A 21144-nucleotide genomic window follows, 5' to 3' on the forward strand; every position below is an offset into this window, starting at 1 on the left:
GGAGCCCGAGACCTTTCCAACGAATACAAAATTGTCGAAATCGGTTCGTGCGTTCTGGAGTTATTTCGTCAGGAAGGAAAACCCGACTTATTTTTATATATGTAGAAGATAATCTTTCTGAAATTATTTAAAACAGTTATTGATTATTTTTATTTCTCGAATTTTTAATTACGGTGCGTGAAGTTCCAGCAGCTTGCATTAAGGCACGATGCCATGCACAACTAATTTTCTTAGCTATAAACCTTACGGAGCCCGAGACATTTCCAACGAATGCAAAATTGTCAAAATCAGTTCGTGCGTTCTGGAGTTATTTCGTCAGGAAGAAAACCCCAACTTATTTTTATATATATATAGAAGATAATCTATTTGAAATTATTTAAAACAGTTATTGATTATTTTTATTACTCGAATTTTTAATTACGGTGCGTGCAGTTTCAGCAGATTGCATTAAGGCACGATGCCATAAACAACTAATTTTCTTAGCTATAAACCTTGCGGAGCCCGAGACCTATCCAACGAATGCAAAACTGTCGAAATCGGTTCGTGCGTTCTGGAGTTATTTCGTCAGGAAGGAAAACCCGACTTATTTTTATATATATAGAAGATAATTCTATTCTTATTAAATTCTTATAAAATTCTCATTGAATTCTCATTTAATTTTTAACCAATTCTTAATCAATTATTATTAAATTTTTCTTCAATTACTATCAAAATCTCATTCATTTCTTATTCAATTCCCATTAAATTCTCATTGAATTTTCAATCAGTTCTAAATCAGTTCTCATTATATTCTAATTAAATTCTCATTATATTCTAATTAAATTCTCATTGAATTCTCTTTAAATTCTCATTGATTTTTCAATAACTTCTTATTCTATTCTTATTAAACACTTATTCAATTCATATCAAATTTTCATTCAATTTTTAATAAATTCTTATTAAATACCATTGAATTTTTAATCAATTCTTAATAAATTATTATTATCAAATTCACATTCAATAATTCTTAATCAATTCTTATTCAATTTTTAGTCTTAATTTTTATTCAATTCCTATTAAATTTTTGTGCAATTTTTATAAAATTCTCATTGAATTTTTAATCAATTATTATTCAATTCCTATCAAATTCACTTTTTATTCATTTTGAATGTAATTCCTATTAAATTTCCATTAAATTCTCAATTCAATTTTTATTCCATTTTTATTCAATTCCTATTAAATTCTCATAGAATTTTTAATACATTTTTAATCAATTATTATTAAATTCCATTCTTATTAAATTATTATTTAACTCTTATTAAATTCTAATCTCATTTATTTTTTAATCAGTTCTTTCTCAGTTTTTATTCAATTCTTATTTAATTCCTATTACATTCTTATTCAATTTTTAATCAATTCTTATTAAATTCCCATTAAATTCTATTCTTATTAAATTCTCATTCATTTATTATTAAATTCCAATCTCATTTTATTTTTAATCAGTTCTTTTCCAGTTTTTGTTCAATTCTTATTCAATTTATATTAAATTCTTATTATTCCTGTAAAATTCACAATGAATTTTCATTCAATATTTAATCAATTCTTACTCATTTCTTATACAATTATTATTTAATTCTAAGACAATTCCTATTTAATTCTCGTTAAATTCTCATTAAGGTTTTATTCAAATCTTGTTAAATTCCCATTCAATTCTTATTCAATTTCTTATTTAATTTTTTAATAATTCTCATTCAGTTCATGCAACTTGTCCTAAGGCATTTACCAGGTGTAAATTGAATAAAATAAAATGTGCAAAATTCGATGCAAATTTATACAGAATACTAGTTTCTATTTATAAATCGGATTACATAACAAAAATTATTCAAGTACGTAATGTAAACATAGGCATAAACAATCTGGAACGTTGAAAAAATATTTTTATATTTTGCCAAGAGTAGTAGAATATTTTAAATAAAAATCTAGTTCAATTTTTTTAAATTTGCACATTTAAATCTGCGAAATAATTTTGTTTCTAATATTTCTTTTCAAACTATCAAAGTTGCGTCATTATTTCAAAAATGTTATTCATAAATTTTACAAATTTTCAAAATTCTGAAAACTATTTTAAAAAAAATAATCCCAATATTAAATTTTATCAATAAGTTTGCAAAAATTTTAATTTTTTCATAAATATAAAAAAGAGACTTTCAATATTAAAAAAAACATGATAAATGTTAAATAATTAGGCTGTTTTTGCAGATTTTCAAAATATATCAAAATATTGTTATTAATAAATTTCTTAAACTTTCTAAATGCTAACAACTATTTATTAAAAATTGTCACATAAATCAAATTTTCATAAACAATAGTTTACTACATTACCGCAATAGTTTGCTATAAAAAAAACCGTAAAAGGGTAGACATTTAAATTTTTACAAAACAAAAAAATTATAAAGAAAATGTATCTGTTTTGGACAGTTTTAAATAACTAAAACCTATAAAAAAAATAACAATAGTTGTTTTGCACATTTAACTTATTATTACTAGTTTTAATCTTCAAACATTGGCTCATAATGCCCATACACCACTACATTTAATTTTGCATGAATCATTTATTCACAGCACACTTTTAGAACCACAGATAATTCTTCTTTCCTCACACTTTAACAACCATTCACATTCTCCATTACCATTACTTATATTTTTATTCATTTTTCTGCATCCTGACCCCAAATTTGGGGTCAACCATCAGAGTACCACTGACGTCACAACTCCGACAGATTTTTCGAGAAATACAGTCTTTTCCTGGTCCTTATCTATCACATAACTATTTTTAATAATTATCTCTTATCATTATTATAAGAGAGCAATAAGCGTGTGCAATTTAAACTGGAATTCGTTCCGAAATGGAGAGAGAAATCTTTAGTAATTATCCGAACGATTTGTTAGCGTCCGTCCATGTGTGTATGTGCTCTTGTGTGTTTGTTTTTAGGACATTGGCGTAGGTTGATAATTAAATAAAATTATTTATGTTATTCCACATATTTTTCTACATATTTTTGAACTTCGATGTAACCAATTTCTGAATTTTTACCAATTTTTATCCGCAATTTGGTAAAACAACCAATTTTTTTAAACGCCATGAATTTCTGTAATTTTTTTGTTCACTAAATTTAAATTAGTTATATGAATCAAAACGTTATTTATTTGCACTTAACGAATAATTTTTTTTTCAATTATTTAGTGAAATTTCTAAAAAAAATTCTATGAAAAAATGAATGTTGGCATAGTTACAAATTTTTATAAAAAATTTTGATGAAAATTTCAATATTCGGGTAGTTTGTATGCTATTTCTCAAATTTAACCAAGCTTCAAAAAGTATTTAAAAATACCAATAAACAAAAACACAGTAAAATAAACAAAATTACAGTAAAAATACCAATATTTATATATTATTTGAAGAACAAATTATTATAAATTGGTTAGTTGAAAAACAATTTATGAATAATTACATTTTATTAAAAAAAGTATTGAATTAACTAAAGTTGTTAAAAATATGCAAATTATTAAATACCATTTTTTTTATTAAATAGCTAGATCTTGAATATGCATCAATTTTTATTTCGATTTTTAGGTAATGTATTATTAAACTAGTTCTCCAATTTAATCAAGTTTTATAAAATATTTAGTAAAAATTCCAATTTCGTATTTATATATTCAGTAAAAATACCAAATTTTAAACAATTTTCGTAAATTACTTGATTATATTATTTAATACCACTTGAAATTGAAATAATTGAAAATAATTTTCATTTTTGAAACTAAACCAATTTTTATTCAAAACTTGTTAAAATTATAAAAAATGCAAATACCATTTTCATAAAACACAATTTTTTCAAATGCAATCAATTTTCGTAAATCATGTGATAAAATTCGTTAAAAAATAGCAATTGATGCTTGACATTAATTTTCAATATTCAAGTTTTTCAATGATTCATTTTTTTCAAATGCAATCAAGTTTTATAAATTATGTTATAAAATTCGTTAAAAAAGGGCAAATGATGCATTGACACCAATTTTTATATAATTCGTGCAAAAATGGTCAATACTAAAAATCTCTTAAATTCAAAGTTACACCTTTTTAAAATAATTTGATAAATTTTTGAATGAAATTCTATAGCCAATTCCGGAAATAATATCAATTTTATTAAACTTGTTGCTAATGCATGCCAAATTTGGAATAATAACCAATATAAGAAACTCCAATTTCTAATCACCAATTTTTGTAAATGTCAATTTATTATCAATCATGAATTTTTCCAAATTGTTTGGAGACGTAAGAATAGATAATAATAATTATTATTATAAATTTTAACCAATTTTGTTATTAGGTGAAGTTTTGCCAAAAATGCAATTTTTTATTAATCAAAACAAATCAACCAATTTCTAAACAGTCATCAATTTATATAATTTATTTAACAAATATCAAATGATTGAATTATAAACAATTATTTGTTATAACCAATTTTGTGTAATTTTTGGTTGTTTCCTTATAAACTTTGGTAAGAAATTGGTAAATGTTTTGTACGAACATTCGTAGTATTCTGAAATTGCTAGATTTTATGTGTCAATTAAATTCATGTTATTGAAAAAAACCTAACTGACTATTATTTCTTGCAATTTATATTTAATGAATGGTTGAAAATTGTAATTGACTATTTTAGTATGACCTAGAACTTGGAAACGGTTTTCCAGCACGCGAGTATTTTTTATACGTTTTGACTCTTTTGCAACAAAATTGTAAAGGGCTCTAAGCTGTAGTATGTATATATATATATATATATATATATATATATATATATATATATAGGTTTAACACGTCGATACGACGGTCGTATATATTCAAATTTTCCAAGATTTGCATTTGCATTCGAAGCCCTGAGAGAATCTCAATATCCTATCAGATTATCCGATATCGACTTTTGCCATCCTCAGAGATTTCATATAACAAGTCGATGATTGAAAGATATAGAATGATTTTATACCAACAAGATAAAATTTATAAAACATACTTAATTTACTTTAAAATTTGATACACAATTTTGCAAGAAAAGCTTTAGATGCTTGAAGACAGAGAAATATTTCAAAATTATTCTTTCCTTTGTAAGCCAGTAAAATATCTCACTATTATCTAGAGTGATCTTGTTCAATAGATATTTTATATTGGACGCCCATGTTTAGATAAAATGGGAAATCACAATAAAAAACGACTTAATAACACTTTGCTCACAGAAAACACGAATGCATGTACACAATCGTTGAACAGAGTAGGATTGATAAAATCTCATTATTAAAATCATTAATTGTAAGATAAAAATTACCAAATATTGAATGCATATTCTCTATAAAACTAATAGAGTGCGTGTAATGAGAGGCTAAAAATTTAGAGTTGCAGCTCATTTGCACTCGATTTTTCAAACTATCTTAATACAAAATAAAACTAAATGTTTTTTTTTATAAAAAAATATCTTCGCCTTGTGTTTGTTTGAACAATATTAACCAAAATCTACTAAGATACGTTCACGATCTATCTATTATCACATAGGAGGGTGAAAATTTAGGGTTTTATATACATTTTGCTTAATTACAACTCGAAAAGTAGAATTCTTGTATTACTGTAGTATGGTAAGAGGGTGAAAATTTTGGGTTGTATGTTATGCATTATGCATCTAGCTCGATTTTTTAAGGTATCATGCCTTCAGGCGAATTGCTAGAACTTCCCGTACCGAAAAATATTATACATAAAAATAAATATAAAAACTTCAGATTTATGTAAACCTTGAGAAATTAAATTTTCAATTAAAGTTCAAAATTTCCTCAATATTTCAAAGTATAATAAAATCTAATTTTTCAGAAAGGTCATTTTCTTTCAAAAATGTGATTTTTTTTTTGAAAAATTTGTTTTTTTTTCTAATATTTTAAAATATTTTGGAATTTTTTTTCAAAGCATATTTTGAAATAATTTGTAATTTTTTTTCAAAGCAATCGTAAATATCGAAGCGCATAAGTGCCGCGTCGCAGTTTAATTTTCTTGACAAGAGCCTGAAATAATATCTATTATTATTGATTACGGCTTGCTTATGAATAAATAAATAAATAAAATAAATAATCTATAAACATGGATACGTAAAAACAGTTCTTATTATTAAAATCTCCATAAAATATCTGATAACTTGATGTGCATATGTCTAATCATCATGTTTGATCTCCAAATGGCATTTTTAATACTTTTTTTAAGTATCTCCAAAATTGCTGGAACCATTTTTCCAAAAATTAAATCAATTCTTCGTCAATACAAATAAAATGTTTTTTGAATCCCTCAAATGGGCAGCTCCGTTCTCTCAAAAACTGAATTGCTATATTTTGCACTTTTTGCCCCGTATCTTCAAAACGGCAAGACCTGCCTTTGCCAAGAACCAATAAACACTTCTCCTTGTCAGTAGGAATCCAATGTTTTTTGAATAATTAAAATCGGTTGAACCGTGTTTCCGAAATCGTCGACAAAAATTTGTATCCGCACACTCACACGCACACATACACATACACATACACCTACAACCATTTTTTCTATGGTATGCCAAAATTTTCAAAAACCTCTGAGTTGTAGTAAAGATATTTCAAAATTTTTATGATGAAAAACTGATTCAATTTTTGGGAAGGCAGGTCTAGCGGTTTCGGAGATCTAGTACAAAAAATTAAAAAAATGCCATTTGGCGGTCAAAAATGATCATTAGACATATGCACATCAAATTATCAGATATTTTATGGAGATTTCAATAATACGTATAAATTTTGTTTACATTTTTATGGGTTCCATTTAAAGCAGTACGATTGCTTTGAAAAAAGCTCAACAATTCCGAAATATTTCTAACATTTTTTCGAAGCCTTTTTTTCAAAAAGTCTTTTTTTTTCAAATATTTAAAATTTTTCTAAAATCTAATTTTTTCAAAGTTAAATAAAATAAAAATTAATTAATTTTGGTACGGCAAGATTCAGTAATTTTCCTCAAGGCACGATGCCATGCACCTGTGTTCTCGAAATCGTCGACCAAAAATTGTATCCACACACACATACATCAATTTTTTCTAAGGTATGCTAAAATGTTCAGAAACTTCTAAAACATGAAGATATATTAACAATTTCATTTTCGATTTTTTTGCGATTACTTTAACTTACCCTACAGAAGTTAATAAATTACAAAATCTACTGGAAAACATTTACAAGAGGGGCTGCTGCAATCCATCAGTTATCGAAAGAGTTGAAAAATTTACAGTGCCAAGAGGGTAAAAATTTAGGGTCCCATATACCTATCCCATAAACCTTTTCCCCAATGCGCCTCTGTCCTTTCCTAGCTCGATTTTAATTCATATCCGCACACTGTCGCCGCCTGACGTGTGTCTGCGCAAACACACACACGTGCGTTTAAATGCATCATATTTGTGCAAACTGCATCTGAAATCTGCTGATAAACATTATTTCCACTGAAAATATTCAATCAGACTGATATCTCAGTGTGCACCGTCGTAGTTTCGATCTAGTTACATAGGAATTTAAAGTTTGTTGGACATTTTTTTTGTGAAATTTGTGCCAAAACAAAAAAGAGATGCCTGACAGAATCGGTGCCATCGAGGTTGGTAACATTGAGTAATAAATGAAAGTTCAGGTGTATATATAACGGTTTTATAATTTGAAGTTTGAAAATTATTTTTATTCAAATATTTGGATTTATAAAATAAAAAGTGAAAAAATTGATTTATTGGTTTTGGATTCGATTTGTGATTCTGATATATCTTATCTTATATATAAAATTCTTCTGTAATGATGTATAAGAAGATACTCCTCCTAAACGATTATTCGGATTTTGATACATCTTTATGTATGTTAAGGGAATTTTTTAGGATTGTTGTGATTATAAAAATATAGTTAGATTGTAGAAATAAATGGAAAAAATTACAAAAAACATTGTTTTGCTTATCATTGTTTGACCTTGAAAATATTTAAGGCATGGTTTGACATTAAAAACAAATGAAGACTGTCATTTGCCAAACATATCATTCACTTATGAGCTTATGAAAATAATTAAAGATAATATTAGAATATAATATATTCATGATTATGTAATAGAAAAATGTAATGTCTAAATTATTATTGCCGAAAAGCAGCTGAGATGTGCCAAAAATTAAAATAATATAAGATACAGTCAGTGGCGTCGGAACCAAATTTTTGATGGGTGGGCTCGTTTTTTTTTTTTTTTTTTTTAGATAGGCAGCCAGTGGTCTAATTTTTTTTTAGAGATATTAGCCCATATAATTTTTTGAAATTCATGGGTGGGCTCAAGCCCACACAGCCCACACGTTTCCGACGCCACTGGATACAGTACATGGTGTGGCAGATGAACAGTCTGCGCATGCGTCTTATGGTTGTGGTCTGCTAGTGATTGCGCATCGAACATATTCAATTCCACAGATTATTATTTTTTAACTAAAGCAGTTGTGTTTTGCGTTACTTTACTAAATCACAATACAAAAAAAATTACTTATTCAAAAATTTATTTGGAAGTTTCATTGTGTCAAAAATTCATATGCTTAGCATTGTATACGGTATATTTACTCAAATCAATGGAGCGTTTTTAGTTCTGAAATTTTTTACTGTGTTCCAATTTGTATGAAATTTTGGAATTAGGCTCATCTTACTCTCAAGTACAAAAGTGAAAATAATTTAGACTCCTTTGCCACTTTCCGGGGGGATGACATCTTTTCTCAGTGGTGTATTTTTTTTTCTAAAATAACGTCGGATATCGATAAAAGAACTAATTATAAGAGATAATGTTCTATAATGTTATTAGAAAAGCAAACACTTTTCAAGTTACTGGCTACTGAAAATTCGTTTCTTTTTGGCGTTTTTCATAGTTTTGTGCAAATATCTCCAAAAATATACATTTTAACGAAAATCTTGTAATGAACAAAATTATATCAATTACAATCTTAATAAATCGGTGTTTTATAATGTGTCCTAGAAACAATAAATATAAAAAACACAGCTGGATATGAAAATAGATATGAAAAACACAGGCAGATTTGAAAAAGCAAAGTCGTTTTTTATTTTGTTCGAAATTTGTAAAGGAATAACCGTTATTAAAAAAATCCAAATATGTAGTAAAATACTGACTGTTTTGTGTCTAAGATAAAAATGCCACATTTTTCTTAAAAATTATTTGTTTTGTAGAATCAAGAAATTCAAAAATAATTGTCAGGGTATTATATTTGATTTCAAGCATATTTTTTATTGTTAATTGAATTTTAAAATTTTATCCAGAAACCATGTGCTCTTTTTGCACATCGTTATGTTATCAGTTCGTTTATTTATGATTTTTTGTTATATAGTAATTAGTAGTAGAGTAATTGGATGAATAAAAAATGAAAAGCTTGAACAATTTCTCCTCAAAACAAATAATATAAATAATATATTTATATTAAAAAACTAATTTTCTTCGAATAAAAATAATTTAAATTATGGCATAGATTTTTTTAATCCAAAAGAAGATGTATTTTAAGGAATATCTGTATCTCATATCAAACTGTAAGTCTTTCAGATTAATAATTTTATTGTTTCAAATTCTTATGAATTATTTATTTGGTTTTATATTTATTGTAGTTATTTTCCACTGATTGCTTGGAATTCAAAAATATAACTAAAAGCTTAATCAAACGTTTATCCAATTATTGGAATAAAAACAAAGTTAGTTTAAAAACATTTTTAATTAAACTTGAAAACGTGTGCAAAAATGCATAAGGAATAATATAAAATAAACATGTATTGATTTATGTCTATGAAATCAAATTAGGTATATAAGAAATTAAATGTGATTTTTTTCATTCTTTCATTTTTGTATTTTTTTGTGTAATAGCTTTGCTTTTTTTCTACAATTTTAATTTTATTAAAATTTATTATTTCAGATTTTGTTGTTTTTTGTTTTGTTTTAAAATGATATTTTTGTCACGTTTTAAAAAATACATACTTTTGTACTATCTCCTTTGGGAAAATAATGAAAATCAATTTTTCCCAAGAATGTTATATAAAATATTTACGGTGCTAAACGATTCAGAATGACTTAAAACGCAGAAAAAACCAGCAAATCGGGTTTTCTATCTAACATGACATAAACTTTCCTTTCGCCAAAAATATATAAAATATAAAAATTCATGTATCAATTGTAAAAAATTACGTAACGCCACAACCACCTATAGTATTTCATATAAAATATTTACTACATTTTCCAACTCTACAACAAATTCCGATAAACAAATGAATCATCCATAATAAAAATTCTTCAAATTCCGTAAATATTCACAATTATATCACCATCAATGAATAATAATATCATGACGTACCAGAGAATGTTATCTTAAAATTCTGACCAAGTTCAAATTCTCCTTATCAGTTGTATTGGTATGACGTAACACCGTCTGGGAACCTGTGGTATTGCATTTAAATTCAAATGCAGAAAATTATCAAGTGACATCATGTAGTAGTAGGAGATAGTAGATAGAAGAAAGTTGTGATTGAATTTTAAATTCTTTCATAATTTTTACCACGTATTTTGACTATTTATCTTAAAGGGCAACCCAGCGGTCAACCACTCTTCTTATGTATCAGATTTGTATTTTGTGTGTATGTGTTGCAGCAATGCCCACGAAAGACGATATTCACTTGAGATTATATAATTGAGATCTTTAAACTGAAGTTGAAATTTGATATCATACTGCTTGATATCGATCGAGAATTATGGTCAAATTTATCTTAATTTTCAAACGGTGAAAGCATTTTATTTACACTTATCTAAAGTGGAAATTTGATATCATACTGCTTGATATCGAGCAACAATTATGGCCAAATTTTATCTTAATTTTTGAATGGTGTAAGCATATAATTTACACTTATCTAAAGTGGTAATTTGATATCATACTGCTTGATTTCGAGCAAGAATTATGGTCAAATTTATCTTAATTTTTTAATTGTGTAAGCATGTCATTTACACTTATCTAAATTGGAAATTTGATACCATACCGCTTGATATCGAGCAGAAATTATGGCCAAATTTTATCTTAATTTTTGAATGGTGTAAGCATATAATTTACACTTATATCAGTGTTAATTTTCTACATAAACAAGTTCAGGCGTTTTTAGTATAATTGAGCTATTCATTTCATTTTGAGAAAATTAGTTTTGTTTGTTAATTTAATTTGAGTGTCGAACATTAACGCTAATTAGTACGGATATCTATGTATATATATATATATATATATATATATATATATACATTAACACGTTTATCACCACGAGAGTATGAAAAAAATCAAACGGACTATACTAACTATATTAAATGATTTAGTTAAAAATGTACCAAGGAATCTTAATGTCTCAAAAAAATTTTTTTAACAAAATTTCTGACAGAATTTTTTTTTTGTGTCGCACATATTTGACTAACATGGCCCTATATTGCACATGTCTGACGTATTTGGACATACCACCGACAAAAAACATTTTTTTAAAATTTATTATAAAATTTTTACGTTTCGACTATAGTCATCGCCTTTCTTCAGTGAAAATTCAAATTAAATTTAAAACATTTGTTTCTCTCATTCGTCAATGTTACATACAAATACACAATTTTTTATCGGGCTTTTATTTTATAATTACCTTGAAAAAAATAGATGTAAGCCGAATTTTTGTCGACGATTATGGGAGCATGGATATTTTATAAAATTCCACCTGATTTCTGCGGTCAAAATACGCATTTCCACTCTATCAAATCTTAATGTTTCTGTTATCTGTCATCTGTTATCTATCTATTCATCATTGATAAGAGTATTAATATATTATTTCATACGAGTGATTTTGCAAGAACAGTTCTTGTTTTCGTGATCGTATCTCGTGAACTTTAGAATGACATGAACGCAACACGCAATGACGTGCAAATGACAGAAAAAATATTTAAAATAATATTCTGAAACATTTGATAAACATTGTATACAAAATATTTTAATTTCTGTAAATAATGGGTCAAGTGGAATTACAAACATTTTTCCAAATCGCAGATTTGATTGGGCTATGGGATTTCTGCATTGAGGATAAATAAAGAAAAAATGTGTTTCACCCTGTTTTAGTGTCTTCCGCACTCAACAGGGGGTATAGTGAGCCCAAATTCATTACACTTTTGACACTAGATAGAACAGATTTTTTTGTTATATATTACACGTACTTTAAACGTTTAATTGAAACGTTGTTTCAGTATTGTAGACAGTGTAATGATAAATTCATCACTTACAAATAGGAGTGACAGGACAACCGTTTGGGTTGCCATCTATAACAAGCCACGTCGCTTAAGAAGTCAGCAAATATATATATATATATATATATATATATATATATATATATATAATTTTGTGTGTATGTATGTATGTAAATATATAAATGTTTCCCCGAGGTCGACGCGTGTCGATTTTCGCGTGTGTGTAACTTTGTGGCAGGCACAGCTCTTCATTAAAATTTTTCATTACCAAAAACTTCATGGCCGAATCATATTACTGGATACTAGAAATTCAATGCTCATTAATTTTGCCCAAAATAACACAAAGTTATTATTAGTTGACGAATGCCTAGTCTAGTCTACTGTGGATATATTGATTTTAACCTGCCGGTAGAGTAAGTTCTAGTAATCGTAAAAAAATTGAAAATGACAATTTTTATAAATATTTATATCTTAATTGATGTTTTTTTCGTTTATCGAAGAAAATGCGTTTATGCATCTCAGACTGGGTCTTTTGTCTGGGTATGTCGGACTTAATACCGCTTGGGTATAATTCCGAATAAAACTTCTGCTTATCTCTTGACCTTATTCTCATTTTTTATGGCGGGAGGTTCTAGAATGCTACAATTTTCGCACTGAAGTTATACTGCTATCTCAACTATTGCCGTTCGATCTTTTTCTTTTTGAAGGCGGCAGGTCTATCGACACTTTAGTAGCAAATGTTTTGATTTTAGAGTTATTTCTTATGGAGGGAGGCTCTAGAATACTAAAATTCTTGCTCTGAAATTATACTTATCTCTTAACTTTTGCCATTCGACAGGTATAAAACCGAATAAAACCTTTGCTTACCTCTTGCCTTTAGTTTCATTTTTCTGAATTTATACTTCTCTCTGAACGGAATGAAAAATTGACTAAATTGTAAGGTCTGGCGGTTTTGGAGATCCAGAAAAAACGTTAAGAGAATGCTTCATCGACGTCAAATTTTCAGTTATTTTATATAGGAAATTTAATAATGAGAACAAATTTTGTTGCAATTTTTTGGGTTCCATACCAAAATTTTGCAGAACTATATATGTTGCATCGTCATGTCTAGTTCAGAAATACCGGCAATAAATATGGCTTTTTAAGCATTTTTTTAATAGTACATGAATATATATATATATATATATATATATAAATATATATATATATATATATATATATACAAATATCCTTGAAGAAAATTTTCTCATAATCTTATTATAGTGTTAGCGAACTTTCAAGACTTTCCGGCAGCCAGTGGTTATAAAGTCACTTTTTCATGTCATATTTTATTTAAAACTGTCCGAAAAACTTTATAAATCGTAAAAAACTCATCCAAGTTTCAGCCAAAAATTTTAAACCGAAATGTAAAAAACTTAAAACCTTTGGAAAGGCAGTTGCCTGTTTATTAATAAATAATTTCTAAAAAAATTTTTTGGTGGTTTTTAGAAAACTTTTCATGGTGATAGACTTTTATAGTCTAAAAACTGATACTTTAATTTATTATCGGGCCAACGAATAGTGGTTTAATTCAAATACTCGTCCTTGTAAAATTTTATCGTCACAATTGTATCATCACAATTTTAAATGTTGCTAAATCTGATTGATTGAGGATTAACTTTGGTTAAGGCAAAATTAGTTTCTAACAATAAATTGAGACTGTAAGAAATTGAAAAATTGTTAATTCGGTATATGAAAAGCATTTTCACTTGAGTTGGTAAATAATTTTTCTACAGAAAATAGTTGAAATATACAAAAGTGCAGACAAGACTTTATACTATCCATATATTCTATGTATTATGTGTCTGTGTATATTTCTAAATATTTTAGCATAATGTAGAGGTATGTTTGCCAATAATTTTCACTCGATAATATCAGTCACGTTGTTCGGCGTCTCCTTTCAAATGTTTCAAACTATTTTAAAATAGACACATTGCAAATTATTTAACATTTAGTTTAGTAGTTTACTTGTGCCGAACTTGTGATCATAAAGACATGAAATCAGTTTAAATTAGTGATATTTAGTGAAAAAAAGAAACATTGCATTAAAAATTTTTGCAATTGGAAAGGATTTTGTGATAGTAAAAAAAAAATAATGAAATTCTGTTAAAACGATTAATTGCTGTCATACAGTTATATATACCCAGAACATAATAAATAAATCAAATTATATATAAAATTTTTAATTAACTAAATTACCTAATTCAAATCAAAAGTTGGTCTATAAAAAACACAGTTGTCTGTGAAAGTGAATTTATTATTAATAAAAAATTATTAAAAGTGCAAATTTTGTTACAAAGGTAAAAATTAAAAAATAACGGTTTTTTATAAATATAATATATAAGAACAACAAAATATATAAATATTTGACTTATACTGAATTTTAAGACACCATACCTAAAGTTGAGCTTTTTTATTTTTGGCTTTTACATATTTTTATGAGGACTTCTAACTAAAAATTTCTTTTCATTGAGTGAACTCTAAATTACTATCTACTCAACTTTTTTCCTTTTTCATTTTATAATAAGATTTCATAAGATTTCGTTGTATTCTTAAGAAAAAAAATATAGTAAAGTTTGCTCGCTTATATGATTGCATTTTACTAAAATGGATTAAATACAAAACATTGTTATATAAATAGTTAATATATAACTAGAATTATTTTTAATATTTTTTCTATTGATTATAATTACAATTGTTTGTTATATATTTTTTTATTTTAATTTTTCATACTAGAGCATTCAGTAATTGTTTTGATTTTTAATAATATAAATATTTTATGAAAAATTTTTCGAAGGGCTAATTTTGTACTTGCTCTTCTATTATTTTTAATATTTTTTCTATCGATTATATTTACAATTTTTTTGTTATATTTTTTTATCACAATATGTCATACTAAAACATTCAGTAATTGTTTCGATTTTTAATAATATGAATATTTTAAGGAAAAAATTCCAATGCACTACCATTGTACTTGCTCTTTTATAATTCTTAATATTTTTTCTATTGATTTTAATTACATTTTTGTCATATTTCTTCATTACATTATGTCATATTAGAACATTCGATTTTTAATAATATGAATATTCTAAGAAAAAAAATCCAATGGACTACTTTTGTACCTGCTCTATCAAAATTTTTAATATTTTTTTTCATCGACTATAATTGCAATTTTTTGTTATACTATTTTATTACAATATGTCATACTAGAACATTCAGTAATGGTTTTGATTTTTAATATTTTTTAATTACAATATTTATTACAACTGTTAAATAATTTAACATAAATAATTTAAATAAAAAAGAGTACAAAATAAAGGATATAGTATTTATATTCGATTCTCATTCATATGAATATTTTAAGAGAAAAATTCTAATGGACTATTTTTTTTACTTGCTCTTTTATCTAAGACTACTATTTATTACAACTAGCTTATCTTAAAAAATCTTATCTTTACAAAATATTCCAATATATCCATCACCACCTGACTCTTATTATCATTTCAAAACAAACACAAATCTTAATTCCATTACGAATATAATTAGCAACAGTTACAAATTACATTAAAACTAATTAAGATGCGAAAAAAATATTTGAAATAAATTTACTAGACTTTAGTTATTTTTTTTTCGTAAAAAAACTCAGTCAATGTTATTTTCTAAATTAAAAATTTTAGTAGGCCAAGTTCATTTTCTAAATACTTCGCACGCGCAACTAAAAGATATTTTTAGAAAATTGACGAAAATATTATATTAGATTTTGGTTCTGTCACATTCTAATTTTAATAGAATTAATTAATCATTTTAATTGAATTGACGTATGACGTTTGGATGCTTAAATTTAAATAAAATTATAATTTTATACCCAACTAAATAATGAAATGTACTGAAGAAAATTGCTGAAACGTATAACAAACAAATATAAGATAAATATCAGATTTTTTTTTGAAAATTGAATTTTTCTTTTGAAATTGAAAATTTAAGAAGGCATTTTTTTGAAGTTTTCACTTGAGACTTACATAGGGCATTTTTCACATTTTTCAACCCACAAAAATTAGCTAAAATTTACTCTAAATTTGAAAAAGTGTTCCTGAAAAATCACAGTCTAAACGCATTTAAGAAGACTTAAGAAGAAGTTTATCACTTAGACTGGGCTTATATGGGGCTATTTTTTTAATACATTTGTTGATTAAGCTTAGAAATATTTTTGATACATTTCTTTTTTTTTAACTAATGCAGATCTATCACATCTTTGCGTTAATTTTGTAAAGAATAAAATCTAAAATATTCAACACAATTTTATATTACCACAATAATTTAAAATGTGTATGACAATGAAGAAACAGATTTTCTTGATACTTCTGATAGATAAAATATTACATAGTAAATTATGCCAGTGTTTCATAATTATTTAAAAAATTGTAATAATAAAAAAATGTATAACAACCATTGGATAGCTTTCTTATATTCATTAAAAAAATTTATTATGCTAATGCTTATGAAATATGTTTTAAAAATTCTGATTGCTCTAAGACAAAAAAATATTTCATTTTACAGTTAGAGTAATTTCATTGATAATAAATAAACACATAATTAATACTGGAAATACAATACTGATAAGATAATAAGTATACTTTCTGATAAGACTCGAAAAAAACAAATGCAGACTGAGTTTTTTTTCGTCATCAGTCATCGACATGATTTTGTAGTGCATGAAATTATTATTTAAGTCAGTGTATTAAAAAGAGGATATTTTTGATGATGATTAATTTGAAAATTAAGGAAAATGAAAAAGTAAATATAATTATAAAGGAAAAAATAATTAAGTGATGTGTAATGCAATTTGTGAGTGTACGAAATGTGGTTGAATATTGAAAAAGAAAAATATTTTTAAGAGCATAAATTTTTATTATATCGAATTGTCTGAAACCAAATAAATTGAGAATGATTTTAATATGAAAAATTATATCGTATAGGTTTTTTCATAAATTATATCAATAATTTATAATTTTTATGAGTTACTAATTTAATAATACTAAATAATATATAAATAAAATAATAATTTATCAGTGCCAGTAAATTTTCAAAACATTATTATTAATTTGTATATTTGTTAATGATATATTTGATAAAAAAGTAGCCTGTTTCCTGAAAAAAATTATAATATAGCACCTATATGATAATGATATGAAAATATCAAAATGATATAATATGTGGGTGCCTTTCCATATTTTTTACCCTATTCTAGTGTTTTTCGCACTCAAGAGAGGATCAAAAAGGTGCACTTATAATAAATTTGTCATTTGTGCCTTTTGGAGGTTAGGCTGCATGTGTGAAACGTCTGTGATCGTACATCAAATATATAGTTTTTTGACACCAACTCATACACAGATAGACCCGTAGCATAGCATTAAATTCGGCCCTTAAGTTCATTTATTTATTTATTTCTTTATTTTTTCCCAGGGACCAGCGCACCTACGTCGGGCGCACACGGAGCGCCTGCGTGAAATCTTCCTGAAATACGCCTCGTACAGGGCTCCAGATGGAGAACTGTACATGACCCCCGAAGACTATGTCAGAAAATATTTGGGACTCTTTCCGGACCCCAAGGAATCCGACGCCAAAGGTAATAAAGGAACCACGACCAGATTTATACCTATACACATCTTAGTTGCAAAAGCTTGGCTCGGTTACATATTTTATGTTTTATGGCCATACTAAGGAGATAGCGTTAAGTAGTTCAAATTAATAGGTACTGATAAGTTGCACTTTGTTATTTTGAGAATTATGCTAATTGGAGGTTAGTTTTGAACAGGTGACAAAAGACTGAATACTTAAAGAAAAAACGTATAGTAAGTCCATATGCATAGATTTGTGGCAGTTTTATGACTACCAACATATTGAAAGCCAACATCAAGAATATACGATTTTTCAAATTAAATTAGATGCACTAAGAATACCAGATCTTCTACTTTATCTAGTTCATAGTTTTCTTGTTGGTCCACTAGTTTTTTTCTCTATTGCAGATTTGACGTACAACGCAGAATCCGTTCGCCTGATTGCCGGAATAGCAGACACCAGCAAAGACGGCCTGATATCATTCCCGGAATTCCAGGCCTTCGAAGGGACCCTCTGCGCCCCCGACGCCCTTTACAAAACCGCCTTCCAGTTATTCGACACCAATAGTAGCGGGGCGATAAGCTTCGGTAAGGAAAATAAAAATTATCGAAAAAAGTGACGTAAAATCTAGTTTAAAGATCGGGATAAATAATGTATGAATTTTTTTTCGTCTACTTGTCAACCTGTTCACATAATTATCTAACTGTTCACCTGTTTATTTGCCCACATATCTACATATTTATCTTTCTACCAATTTACCAATGTACCTGTCTTCTAATTTTTCTGACCATCAGTTTAACTGTCTACATGTCTACGAAGAATAGATAGGTAGGAAAGTAAAAAAATCTACCCATTTTGACTGTAGACCAATTTACTTGTCGACTAATTTACTTGTCGACTAATTTACCTGTCGACCAATTTACATATCGACCAATTTACATATCGACCAATTTACCTGTCGACCAATTTACCTGTCGACCAATTTACCTGTCGACCAATTTACCTGTCGACCAATTTACCTGTCGACCAATTTACCTGTCGACCAATTTACCTGTCGACCAATTTACCTGTCGACCACTTTACCTGTCGACCACTTTACCTGTCGACCACTTTACCTGTCTGCCAATTTATCTGTCGACCACTTTACCTGTCTGCCAATTTATCTGTCTACCAATTTATCTGTTTATCAGTTTACCTGTCTATCAATTAATCTATTTACATTTTACCTGTCTACTAATTCATCTCTAGACCAATTTACCTGTCGACCAATTTACCTGTCTGTTAATTCACCTAATGTAACTTTCTTCCTAATGTATTTTTCTACTTATCTACCAGTTCTACGAAAATGAATAAATTTTTAATTTAGTCATTATTAGTAAAATGTTGTTTGAATCATTCAAATCGGATGCTCCGATCTCTGTAATTTTTTCCCAAAACTAATCAATTCGATTCGATATCTGCCTTTCCCAAAAACTAATCTATTACATTTTTCAGACGAGTTTGCTTCCATAATGAGAAAGACTGAACTACATTCAAGGATTCCATTCAACATGGACGGAGGATTTGTACAACTATATTTCGGCAAAGTAAGTACCTACAAAAACAATTTTTGAGTGCCTACATCCTCACTATTTTTTCTAATTTTTTAGAACAAAACAAGACAAATCAATTATGCTGAATTCAGTCAATTCCTGCACGATTTTCACGAAGAATATGCCATGGAAGCATTTAGGAGTCGAGACAAACACGGGACAGGGTTCATATCAGCTGTAGATTTTCAGGTAAAAAAAATTACTGGTTTTGTGTAAGAATGTGGTTTAGTAATTTAGGTTTGTTACAGGATATTATGATCAATATCAAAAGCCATTTGCTGACGACGCAAGTTAAGGACAATTTATTTGCGGTTAGTATCTTACAAAGATTTTAGTAGTTGACCAGCATTTCATTTATATTTTATATCCCAGATAACAAATGGAACAAGAGTATCATTCCCCTACTTCATGGCCTTCAATAGTCTCCTAAATAATATGGAATTGTTGAAAAGGGTATATCTTCATGCAAGTGGTGGCTCTAGGACGACTGCAGTCAGCAAAGAAGAACTTCTGCATTCTGCACAATGCATGAGCCAAATTACACCTTTGGAAGTTGATATTTTGTATCAACTTACTGGTCTACTTCATCAAACTGGGTAAGAGATAGAGGAAATAAACTCCAGTAGAAACAACTATAGTTGTATCAATTTTTAACTTGATTATTTTGCTGCACTTTCATGTATTAATGCCACCTTGAATATAACATTTTTTTTTATTTCTTACCGCTTTTTGCACAATTTCTTTGCTGCAGAAAGTGGAAATGGATAGCAGGGAAAAAGACTCCGGTGAAAGTCAGGTTGTTTGCACCTTATTGCACAAAGCACACAACAATTATTTTTAGTAATTAAATTATATTTATATTTTTGTCATTTATCTTTCAGTCGAATTGTATACAATGATCTGAATGTGATAGCACCTGAACAGTATATAAGGCATATAACAAAAAGGCTGGCGGAGATCAGAGCTGTATCGAAACCTGAAGATCGAGGAGTCTTTATGCAGATTTTGGAAAGTGGTTATAGATTTATACTGGGATCGATAGCTGGAGGTAAATATAATTTTTGGAAATGTAGGGTGAGGTTACTTAAGTCGTACCACTGCCTAAGTCGTACCACTTTCTATATATATTTCGTGCCACTTTCTATGTCGTACTACTGCCTAAGTCGTACTTTCTAGGTCATACCACTCCTAAGTTGTACTACTTTTTAGGTCGTGCCATTCTTTAAATCGTATCGCTCTAGGTCGTACGACTTTTTTTAGGTCGTACCACTTGTTAGGTCGTACTACTTTCTAAGTTAGATCACTGTTTTAGATCGTGCTACTTCTCAAGTCGTACCACTTTTTGGGTCTTACCACTTCTTAGGTCTTTTCACTTCTTAGATCTTTCCAGTTCTTAGGTCTTTCCACTTCCTAAGTCGTACCAGTTCTTAGATCTTACCACTTCCTAAGTCGTACCACTTTTTTAGATCGTACTATTTCCTAAGTCGTACTACACTTTCTTGGAGTCGTACCACTCTTTTGGGTTCGTACCACTTTTTTGGGTTTGTATCATTTTTTTTGGGG

General features: G+C 27.5%; 1 protein-coding gene across 3 annotated transcripts in view; it reads left to right on the forward strand.

Annotated features, from left to right (window-relative positions):
* The window catches only part of LOC113386910 (calcium-binding mitochondrial carrier protein Aralar1), a 92268-nt gene that overhangs the window by 63694 nt on the left and 7430 nt on the right, over window positions 1-21144 (forward strand). For all 3 annotated transcript variants that reach the window (XM_026624667.1, XM_026624668.1, XM_026624666.1), the window contains exons 2-8: window positions 17834-17996; window positions 18397-18576; window positions 19484-19575; window positions 19639-19770; window positions 19830-19892; window positions 19954-20177; window positions 20463-20629. In XM_026624667.1, the coding sequence (XP_026480452.1) occupies window positions 17927-17996; window positions 18397-18576; window positions 19484-19575; window positions 19639-19770; window positions 19830-19892; window positions 19954-20177; window positions 20463-20629 (928 nt within the window). In that variant the 5' untranslated portion in view covers window positions 17834-17926. The remainder of the gene's footprint in view (window positions 1-17833; window positions 17997-18396; window positions 18577-19483; window positions 19576-19638; window positions 19771-19829; window positions 19893-19953; window positions 20178-20462; window positions 20630-21144) is intronic.

Source organism: Ctenocephalides felis, unplaced genomic scaffold (genome assembly GCF_003426905.1).
Source record: "Ctenocephalides felis isolate EL2017-DRISC unplaced genomic scaffold, ASM342690v1 CF-g0.4_SCAFFOLD_03571, whole genome shotgun sequence".
NCBI classification, from domain to species: Eukaryota; Metazoa; Arthropoda; class Insecta; order Siphonaptera; family Pulicidae; genus Ctenocephalides; species Ctenocephalides felis.